Here is an 11871-nt window from a genome sequence, read left to right as displayed (position 1 = left end):
CCACATGCCACTGTCTGGGAGGTAATCACCTCACCTCACATTGATCTTGCCAACTTTTACTTTTAACTGGCCGGATTATTATTATTCAACTCCTCTGGGTCACAGGATCACGGCGACCTAGCTAAATAATGTCCTTTTGACACTTGACAGCAACACTGCCTCCCAAATATTCTTAAAAAAATGAGTAACTTGGTGAAGTTACCAGACTATTGTCACAAATTTACTTTTGAAGACAAATGTATACACTGCACATGGCATCTAATATAAATATTTTAAAATATATTGCTCCAAGTAATGTTTAAAGTAGTAATAATTATTTTTTAAAACACAAAACAAATATAAATGCTCATAACGTACACACACTTACTCCTATGAATGCATACATGTACATCCTACATATATGAACACCTTCGAAATACTAGAATCGGTATGTTTTGAGATTGATAAAGTCACCATGGACATCTCGTTTTCGACGAAATGACAAATATGTTGCCTATCACTGAAAGAATAATTAGCCGTGAATACGAGTACATGTATCGAGTTTAGGACTTAGGTGGGCTAGTTCCATAATAAGGAACGAAAGACATGATCATGCCTCATATCATTTTATGTTTTAATGATCGTTATTTCAATTTGATAATATCGCAAAATGGAAATAAAAGGGCTTTTTTTACTGTTGTGACTTGTGACGGTATACGGTTTGTAACCTTAATTAGTACTTATTATGGGTTCTTTTTCTCAAATCTAAACATCAACTTATTCGTTTTCTGTTATCATGCTTTTCAACCTATTAAAATGGTGCATTTTTGACAAAAAGTTTCTATATATAGAAGTTGTTTTAAAAAAATCAAATAATCTATTTTTAATTTTATAATATTAATACTTAATTAATCTAATGAGTTTTCTCGCTTTGTGTGCGCCGAAAATATCTCTACCAACTAAGAGAACGAGTCGGCCTAAGGGTTGATGGTAATGCCATTGTTATAGAAACATATTTAAATTTGAATTAATTGGCTCATCGTCTTTTACTTTTCACTAATAGTTATATATGTCATGAATTTGTAATCTAAATCTATCGTGGTTTGCTTCTTTTTAAAAGAATATTATGATTTGCTTGTTATTGTGCGGTGTTTTCGAGGTTCCATTTCAACCTTTTTTTTATATATTCCGGTAGTTGATGATATTGTATTCAGTTTCTCTTCAAGTTATTACATTTGGCTCATAATATAACAACGTAACCTATGTTTAAAATATAGTAACGTATTACTAATTGATTGGACATCTATGAATTTAGATATGGCACGCCTAGATTGTTATATCATGGACCTATGAAGTACATTCATAAGGAGTCCTCTAGCAAAGACAACCTATTCTCTTAAAAGTCGGAACTTCCTAGACAGCTTTTACATACGTTCAATCTTACAAGTATGTACCCACTTTCAATTCTTATACAAATTTTGATATCTCCAAGGAAAGAAAAGTTTAAATATTCTTCCTACGGCCGTTTTCCCCTTTCCCTGGAAAAAAGGATATGTTTCCGGTTACCTGCGGGAGAAGTAACTGTTACCACATGACACACCCAAAACCCCGGGCAAAAGTAACCCCACACAAACACAAAAGCTGAACCCTCTCGCTTCCCTTCCCTCCCCTATTACATCTCTTTTTTGCTTTTTCCTTTTCTTTTTTTCTCGAGGGGTTAAAACTTTGCCATCCACAATTGAGACTCGGTGGGACCCAGACCCAGGTGGGCCCACCCTCGAGTCCTCTTGTCATCTCCCCCCCCCCCCCCCCCGCCTCTAAGTGCGTGCCCCCCGCCGCGTGTGCCCCCCATCCGCTCCTCCTCTCCTCTCGCTCCGCTTCCCCAAAAAAAAAAAGACGAGAGAGAGAAAAAAAAAGTTCTCCACGAGGAAGTAGTAGTAGCGAGACGAGAGGAGAGGAGGGAGCTTGAGGAGGAAGTAGGCGGCGGCGAGGTCTCGAGCTGCGGCCTGCGGCGCGGGTGGTAGCTTCGCGGCGGCGGCGGAGGAGGGGGAGGATGCGGATCCCGCGGAGGAAGGGCGGGGCGGGGCCGCTGGTGGGGGCGCCGAGCAGGAGGGCGCAGGTGGCGGCGGTGTTCGCGCTCGCGCTGCTGCTCGGTGTCTCCGTGCTCTACGACAGCGCCCACATCGCCGCCTCGCTCCGCCGCCACGGCGTCGGCGGCGGCGGGAGTAGCGGCGGCGGAGGAGGAGGAGGAGGAGACGGCGCCCGCGCCTACACCAACGCCAAGCTCTCCGCCACGACGGTAAGCAAGCAAGCACCACGCCGCGCGCTCTGCGCTGCTCCTCGCTGTTCTCTCTCCATGTACTGACGGTTTCGGGAACAACCACTCCCCGCAGGAGGAGGCGGAGGCGGCCGAGGTGCGCTCCCCACCGGCGCAGGGGGTCGAATCGGCGGTGGAGGCGACGGATCGGGGCGAGGCTCCACCGGAGCAGCCGGTGGCCGCGGACTCCGGAGCGTCGTCAGCCGAGACCCCGCCGTCTCTGCTGGAGCAGGTGACGGAGACGCCGCCGCCGTCGCCGTCGTCGTCGTCGGCGGCGGCGGCGGCGGAGGCGCAGGTGGGAGGGGATCACGGTGGCGAGAGCTGTGACGTGTACAAGGGGAGGTGGGTGTACGACGAGGCGAACGCGCCGCTGTACAAGGAGTCCGCCTGCGAGTTCCTCACCGAGCAGGTCACCTGCATGCGCAACGGCCGCCGCGACGACGACTACCAGAAATGGCGGTGGCAGCCCGACGGCTGCGACCTCCCCAGGTACGCCGCCGCCGTACTACTCCCCCCCCCCCCCCCCCACCATTCCCTTCCCCTGCATATCCGCTCGCTCTACGGATGTATACCGTACACGTATACGTGTACGTGTACGGTGTACGTACGTATCTACGCTCGCCAAGTACGTACAATTGGGGTTGGCGGGCGTGCGCTTTCGTTTCGTGAACTGGAAAGCGCGGGTGTACGCGTGCTGCGTGTGGGCGGCTGGCTGCTGCGGAGATCATGTGTGGTCTGTGGCGTGGTGAGGTGTTCGACCGCAGATGCGATTGCGAGCGATGAGATCATGTCGTCTCTTCTCTCTCTCTCTCTCTCTCTCTCTCTCTCTCTCTTTTTTGGGCTGCTTTGTCTGTTCTACCGAATTTTTTGTTGACGTGGGTGGTAAGCTCGAAGGTCTCCGGCTGCTGCTGCTGGTGCCGCAATTTGCGTATGTGGGTGTACACGACAATGGCAATGGTCGTTGATACTACAGTACTACTTGCTCTCTCGCCTGATGTCATTCCATGTGTGCCGTCAGCCCGTCACTGGTTTTGGGCACGATTAGGCTATAAAATAGTGGACCGGGAACTAGTTTAAGTGGGGGAAAGCAGCATGGTGATGTTGATTCTGTTAACAGCTAACTACTCCGGGGAGGGGTTTCTGACATGTTTGTACTGTTGCTCGATATTATTCTAGGATGCCATTGCCAATTTGCTATAGTTCTTAGGGGATCATTGCATCGTAGCAACTTGTGTATTTTACATTTACACCAGCTGGTTAGTACTTGCAAATTAAGAAGGATGGTTTTTTGTTTTACTTTAACATTAGGAGTTGCGGAGATTTTTTTTTTTCTAATTCTTGCAAGGGTTTTGTCCTAATTGTTGTTTGTAGTCCAAAGTTCCATTAAGGCAAGTGGTTGTGCAGCATCACACTGCATTATGACCACAAAGTAGATCTGGTGTGCTTGATTCATTGAAACCTGTACTCATGAGCTATGTTTCTTTGCAACCAAGATTGGTATATATTGTACTTTAATTGGTTAGGTGCTATAATTAACGAGAAAAGAGACTGCACCTATTGATCAGTGTAGTCTTCAAATGTATTAATCAATTCAATGGTTGATAGAGAAGTTCTGTTTGTTACAGAAAGTTGTTAGGAGGGGAACCTGAGTGGTTTGAAACCTGAGTAGTTGCTGGATGACAGCGTTTGAACTAACTTTAACATATCTATATTGGGATATATTAGAGTTTATGCATGTCTATCATACAATTCTAACAGGTAAAGTCTTTATGAGACCCTGGACCGTATTTTCAAGTTGCAAACAAGTTTTATGAGCTGATAAATCATGAAATCTTGATATAGTTTTTTCTGGTTAGGAAACTCAAGTGTATGAATGTTGAACTGTTCTTGGTTGGATAGGAAAAGGCTAAACCAAATTCCATGGGATGAGCAGGGATTTTGATTCAATTTTTTGGGCCTAATCTCTCTTGATCAAAATGAGCCCTAAGTATTGGTCTAAGAAAAACATCCAACCAAATCCATATTCTATAATCTATACTATGCAGTTTTTGTTACATGTTTTTTTTTTTTAAAAAAAAACTGATTTTGTGGCTTGACAAAAAATTCCCAGATTTGACGCTAAGTTGCTCCTGGAGAAACTGAGGAACAAACGACTGATGTTTGTGGGGGATTCGCTGAATCGGAACCAATGGGAGTCCATGGTGTGCCTTGTCCAATCTGAGGCTCCCTGGGAGAAGAAATCACTTGTCAAGAATGACTCTCTAAATGTCTTCCACCTTGAGGTAATTAGCTACTGCACTGTTCCCTAACATGACAAATAATGGAATAGTTTAATGGTTTACAAAACAGAGTCACAGACAATTACTAACAGTATGGCTATAACTGGTTTTTATAAAATATCACTATAATTAATAAAAATTCTAATAGATTCCAAAGCTATATGTCTTTGTACATTTCTATTTTTGCCGACCAAAGAATAATGGCTAATGTCTTACATTTCTAACTTGGAACATTTACATGGAATATTTCAGGAGTACAATGCTACTATCGAGTTCTATTGGTCACCTTTTCTAGTTGAGTCAAACTCAGATGATCCAAACATGCATAGCATCGTTGACCGCATAATCAAGCCAACATCAATTGCAAAACATGCAGCGAATTGGGAAGGGGTGGACTACTTGATTTTCAACACTTATATTTGGTGGATGAATACACCAGAGATGAAAATTTTGTGAGTAACTTCTAAAACCTAATTTTTTATCCTTGTGGACATTGAGACATGCTGGAAAAAATCTTTGGGATTGCCTGGAATATTATTATGTCCTACTCCCTCCATTTTTTAATAGATGACGATGTTGACTTTTTCTCACATGTTTGACCATTCGTCTTATTCAAAAATTTTATGCAAATGTATAAGATATTAATCACACTTAAAGTACTATGAGTGATAAAACAACTCATAACAAAATAAATTATAATTACGTAAATTTTTTGAATAAGACGAATGGTCAAACATGTGAGAAAAAATCAACGGCGTCATCTATGAAAAAACGGAGGTAGTATATTGCTAGACTAAGCTTGTAAATGCACCTTGATTGCAGACATGGTGGGTCCTTTTCAAAGAAACCAGTGAAATACGATGAAATGGAACGTGTAGCTGCATACCGGAAGGTCCTCAAGACATGGTCTAGATGGGTAGAAAAGCATGTAGATCCGAAAAGAAGTACAGTCTTCTTCATGAGTGTCTCACCGGTGCATATGCAGTAAGTCCTCCCTCCTCTGTGTGTGTGGGTCGTGTGTCCGTGTGTCAATTGATTTCTCAGAGGGATCCACAAAAAACACACAGTTAAATCCTTTACATAGCTAGGAAATTAAAATGGTGCTGTTAGCTTGAAAGTTCAGATAGTGGTAATGTTATTCTGTTGTCATATCTTGTGCGATTCTTCTAGTGAAAATGGCTGGGTGTGCTCATGGATTGTATGATAACTATTATCTTTTATACAGGAGCGAGGGCTGGGGAAAACCAGATGCCATAAAATGCTTCTCTGAGACGCAGCCAGCTATCAATTACACAAAGAAATTGGAGGTGGGCACGGACTGGGATCTGTTCTCGACAGCTCATCACGTAACGAAGGCTATGAAGAGGGTGCCAGTGCACTTCATCAACATAACGGCGTTGTCAGAGATCCGCAAGGACGCGCACACATCGGTGAACACCCTGCGGCAGGGGAAGCTCCTGACGAAGGAGCAGAAGGCGAACCCCCGCAAGTTCGCGGACTGCATCCACTGGTGCCTACCTGGGTTGCCAGACACATGGAACGAGTTCATTTACGGTCACATCGTCTCGAGCCCTCAAAGGAGGCCGGTTGAGCCGATTGAGAATCAACCTCAGAGATAACAGTGAGGAATTTGTCTATTTGGAATCCATTAGATCGTTTAGCGAGGAAGTGGCGGCCGAGGCCATAAATTATTTTCTAGTTTTAGGAATCTATGCTGTTGATTCACCTAGGGTTTAAACAGAATGGTGGCCATGGGGTAGAGAAATGTAGCTGTAAGCAACCAAGATAGCCCTAGACGAGAGCTCTGATGCTGTCTGAGAGTTTGAATGCGGTTGTTTCTGAGGAGAATGCTTTCTCTGCTTCCCGTCCAAAAAAGGTGAGTGTATTTCCATGGATGCATGTATATAATCTTACTAAATTCTTTTGGGGAATTGTTTTCGGTTTGTCCCGTGGACAATTTTCTTGAACTGTCGCAAACGTTCCAGTAAAGCTGCAACAGTCAATATACAAATTGGCTGTTGCCTTGTGATTCATTTCCTTTTCATTGTGTCCTTCCAAGTCTATCATTTTCCTAATTTCCTTTTTGGCAAAACAGTTATCTCACAAGATCATTATAAGGTTCTCTGCCAAACCACCAAACCCAATGTAATTTTTTTTATTGCATTCTCCAATGTAATGCGTTGGCGGTTGGTCCACCCAACTCAATTTGTTAGACCTTGTTAGATCATACCTTCACGGTTATGGACACATGCTTAAATTCAACTCAATTTCTTATACCAACCAATACATGAGAAATCCATGGCTGCCTATACAAAAGGATCAAATAGAAGTAATGATTTCATAATTGCAATTGGCTCACTTGATGATCAGTTCATACTTGAAGATGAGCACAAGGTGACTGCCAACCCTTTTGATCAGACCGTGTCATGGAGTTGTCGATTGTTTGAGAGAATAGGTCAACTGTGTAGACATGCCTTGAATGTTGCCAGAAAAAACCGTGTCATGGAGTTGTCGATTGTTTGAGAGAATAGGTCAACTGTGTAGACATGCCTTGAATGTTGCCAGAAAAAATATGTATTGAAGTGTTGGACTCGATAAGCAAAATGTGGAACTATTCAAGATATCCATGGGAAACAGATAGTGGAAAACATCCATGGGAAACAGATAGTGGAAAACCTCAAGCTGCATGCTACTCTTAGGTATATCTGTACCAGGAATTTCTTCCTTTGGCTTCCAGAGCTGCAGACTTTGAAGAATGTTACTCCCCTCCGTTTCAGGTTACAAGACGTTTTGACTTTGGTCAAAGTAAAACTACTCTAAGTTTGACTAAGTTTATAGACAAATATAGTAATATTTATAATATCAAATTAGTTTTATTAAATCAATAATTGAATATATTTTCATAATAAATTTGTCTTGAGTTGAAAATGTTATTGTTTTTTCCTACAAACTTAGTCAAACTTAAAGCAGTTTGACTTTAAACAAAGTCAAGACGTCTTATAACTTTAAACGGATGTAGTACTTGCTTGTGGAAGAAGCACTTCATGCCGTTAGTAAAAAAGTTGAGGACAAAATAAAACAAATTTACAATGATGGCATAGTTGCAAAGTCAGCATCCCAGTTATCTCAGAACTTGGCACATATGTCTCTGGTCTGAAGAAAAAGGAGAGCCAGAAAAAAAAAGAGAGCCGGAAACGTGTAACATAACGGAAAACAAATTGGATTGATAAACTGCAAAAACACAAAAAAAAAATAGAAAGGTAAATATATTTGTACCCTACTATGTAACAAGTTAAAATGGGACTATATATTGAGCCCCTTCTCAAATCTATTATGCAGCATAAAGAAAAGGCAAAGGAGAAAAACTTGCAAACTGATGTGGAAGAACATCAAGAATATGAAGCAATTAGCAGCTATGCCCAACTTCTACTAGTACGCTGACCAGTTTCTTCAAAGATAAATATATGTGCTAACAAATTATTCTAATTTGGATATTATCTTTTTTTCCTAGGGTTCTATTGATGTTGAAGATGTCATCTTATCTTAAAAGTTCATTCGAAGAGGTCAACAGAACTTAGAAGGCATCATGCTGATTTTGGAAGCAAATGATGATCTACTTTTGGACCGTGAAAGCTTTTCTAATTGGGTTAATCTAGCAATAGCTTAGCTAGTTGATTTTCAAAGCTTTTGTCTCAGTGGATGCATGACACCCAATTCCAGAGAAAATAGTTAAACTCTAGCTCATTTTGTCAATTCTATGTGCAAGATATTATGAAGTTCAATATAATGAAATGAAGTATGTGTCTATTTTGTTTTTTTAACTATATTTGGATTTTCTTGAAGTTCAAGAAAATTCAGATCAAAAGGAGTGAAATTGCAGGCAAAATCTGAACTGAAGCTGTTCTGTGCTTGATCAAATTGCTAAAATGATGCATGACACAGGCACACAGTAAAATCTGGACCATCCCTTGTGTGCTGGATGGTTGGATGATTGGGTACTGCCAAAGTTGTAGTCACTATTGTGACTGCACCTGATCGGAATCCGGAGGGGGACGAGTAGAAAGAGTTGATTAGGAAATTAAAAGGAGAAATCATGTGGATTTTTTAATGTGTATAATTTGTGCCATTATATATAGAAGTCACTATTTACTATTCCTTGTAAGAGTAAATTGCACCCACGATACAACAACTTAGCGGATGGGTGCGATATAGTGCAAGAACTTGAGAATTGACCGTTCGAGTGCAACAACTTGACAAGTGGGTGCGTTCTAGTACAAGAACTTGACAATTTTACATCCAATTACCTTTAAGAATTTTTGTTTTCTTCACCTTCCCAAATCTCAATTGAAATATAATAATTTCTACATCCAGTTTAATTGACTTTCATTTATTAGTTATTAGAATAAAAATATAAATATGCTTATATATAAATCCACGCTAGTATATTGTCAAAATAAGTACTTAAAAATTGAATATGTATAAAAAAAGTGCTCCAAATAATTAAGTTGTCGGATAACTTCTTAACTTATTGTATTAAAATCGTACGTATCTTGCAAGTTGTTGCATGTATGCAATCACTTATAAATTTTTTATACTAAATTGCACTTACATGTCAAGTTGTTGTACTAGAACACTCATTTTTCAAGTTCTTGCACCAAATTATACCCACCTACTATACCCACCTACCAAGTTAATGCACCGTGGGTGCAATTTACTCTTCTTATAGATACAACACATAACCTAACCTACACAATGTTCCCCTATTTAAATCTGAAATAAAATGCGATCACAAGTCACTCTCGACCAACGTAAGAACAAGGAATTTTTTCCCACATGTTCGATTACCTTTATTATTAGACAACTATTCAAAATTCAAAATTTTGAATTTTAAAAATTACCAGCGATTACTGATAAAACAGGTATTTAAAACACATTTATTTTTCATAAACCTAACTTACAAAAATCCCTACTACTTAAAAAATTGAAAACGTTTCCGTCGTCCGTAATAACGGAAAAAAGGGCGAACAAACATAAAAACAATTCAATTTGAAGCTTAATGCGAGTACGAATCGAATTTGGCCCAAAATCCTAGAGAAAACACTACTACAAGAACACAAAAACATATTTCATCAACAACAACGACAACACAAGAACATCACAAGCACAAAAATACCGACGCCGGAAGGGGAGGGTGCCACCGTCGCCGCCGAACCGCCGCTGGCTCCCCTCCCGCCGGATCCGACGGAGGGGAGGGCACCATCCCTGCCCGCCATCATGGGTGGGGGAGGTGGAGCGGCGTCGCCGCCGGTGGGGGAGGGGGAGGTGGAACGACGCCTTCGCCGGTGGGGGAGGGGAGTGGCGCCGCTGGCTCCGTCATTTTGAGAGAGAGAGGCGCCGCTGCTGCCTTCCCTCTCGCTGGATCCGGCAGAGGGAGGGCACCGCCCTGCCCGCTGCCTCCCCTCCTACCGAAAGGGAGGGCGTTGCCGCTTGCCGCCGCCCGCCACCGTGGGAGGGAGAGGGGGAGCGGCGCCGCCGCGGCAGAGAGGGAGAGGCGCCGCCGTTTAGAGATAGATAGATAGATAGAGAGGCAGAGGAAATTATTTTAGGGTTAGGGTTTGGGATGCCGAACTTTTATACAGACCCGGATCAATCTAGACCCTCAATCAGATCGGATGACTACGCCTTCTCCCACATCGGGCCACGGTTCCCAGGCCGCCTCATGGGCCGCGTGTATGCTGTTGGCGGCTGTTAAGTGCAAAAGTTGTGCCGCCAACACCTGCGTAAAACTCAGATAATAAAATATCCAATATAGTGATAGGTGTTAATTCTAACATATTCCATGAGTGTTGGTGCATATTTGATGCAAGTTATAAACCACGGAAGTTGGGAGGAAATTTAGACTAAAAGTGAAGAAGAAATCTATCCATATAAGAGTTGGGTTTTAGACTTCACCAAAACCCCAGAGAATTAGCCCAAAATTAGAAGAAATGGATAAGGCAGGGCAAGGAGGAGGCCCAGACCAAACCTGGCGGCCAGATGGGCCAGCCCAGGTTCGGGGTTCGGCCGAACCCTGGTTTCCTCCGTTGGATCTAGGGTTTGGCAGGGATGCTCCAGATGCTCTCCTGATGACGGTTGCGGGGCAATTTAGATATTTCGCATCATTTCAACTGTCATACTTGCCCTATAAATAGACTTCACTTTCTTCACTTTCTCACACACTTCCAAGCTTGAGCTGAATTATAAGAGGCTCTATTGTACTATTTGTATACTAGAATTAGGAAGAGGTAGAGTAGAAGAAGTCGGAGGAATTCCGGAGTTGTTGGTAATCCTCTCCTATTTCTTTTATTCTATTAATTACTCTGTTTTCAATAGAAATATCTTTCTGAGTAATTTAGATTTACTTGTGAGAACTACTTCTTGGTTAGTTCCTAATCAGCATACATGATTATTGTTCCCTATAATCAGCTAAAATATAGTGATTGCTTTAGTGAGTTATAAACACTAGAGTAGATATTAATTGTTTAAACGTGGTATTTAGGTAATTAATATCTAGTAATTGCTGCGTATCCCACAGTACGTTTGAGGTGGGTGTAAAGGTGATGACAGCTCTCAAGAACACTTAAGTCCTCCTTGTCTGGGTACGTAGTAGAGTGACATCTAGGAAGAGCTGCCAGTGTTATTGCATTAGGATTAAAATTAAGCTTCCCACTAGGAAATTCTCTCTATCCTTCGCCTACCGTAGCTTAGTGACCTTGGGTGAACCTGATATGGAAGTAATACCCGTTCCCTATGGAAATCGATACCTGAGAATATTTTCGGGTGAAGTGCTACATCGGTATTTTCCGTGTGCTTGCGAATTTTCTCTGTAAGGTTAAGAAATACCAACATACGCTCCGCATGAAATAAGTTCAGTTTAGGTCCCTTAATACTGAGTTCTTTCCTTCTAAGACTACTAAACGGTGTATTTTTCGCAAAAATTATCTATATGTAAGTTCCTTTAAAAACATATTAATCTATTTTTTAAATTATTTTTTACTAGTACTTAATTAGTTATATATTAATAAACTACTATGTTTTCCATGACAATACTCCCTAAGAAAACGAAAATGTCCAATCTCTATCTCTACTACTTAAAAAATTTGAAAATGTTTTTGTCGTCCATCTAAAATGAAAAAAAAAGAGAGAAAAAAGTCCGACTGTATGTAAAAAGGGCAGAAATAAGTCTGATTTCTATTCGATTTCATCGTTTATACGTTCAATATCTCTAACCTCTTCCGGTGAAATTTTCTTCCGTCC

General features: G+C 41.6%; 1 protein-coding gene across 1 annotated transcript; it reads left to right on the top strand.

Annotated features, from left to right (window-relative positions):
* Window positions 1-1815: 1815 nt before the first annotated feature.
* LOC127773774 (xylan O-acetyltransferase 5) lies at window positions 1816-6608 on the top strand. Its single transcript, XM_052299948.1, has 6 exons — window positions 1816-2278; window positions 2373-2785; window positions 4407-4578; window positions 4828-5027; window positions 5398-5559; window positions 5801-6608. Exons 1-6 carry the CDS (start codon window positions 2033-2035, stop codon window positions 6192-6194), a joined length of 1587 nt encoding a protein of 528 aa, XP_052155908.1. The 5' UTR covers window positions 1816-2032; the 3' UTR covers window positions 6195-6608.
* The last annotated feature ends 5263 nt before the right edge of the window (window positions 6609-11871 follow it).

Source organism: Oryza glaberrima, chromosome 5 (genome assembly GCF_000147395.1).
Source record: "Oryza glaberrima chromosome 5, OglaRS2, whole genome shotgun sequence".
NCBI lineage: Eukaryota > Viridiplantae > Streptophyta > Magnoliopsida > Poales > Poaceae > Oryza > Oryza glaberrima.
Note: the sequence above shows the minus strand (reverse complement) of the source record. Positions and strands in the feature narration are given on the sequence as shown.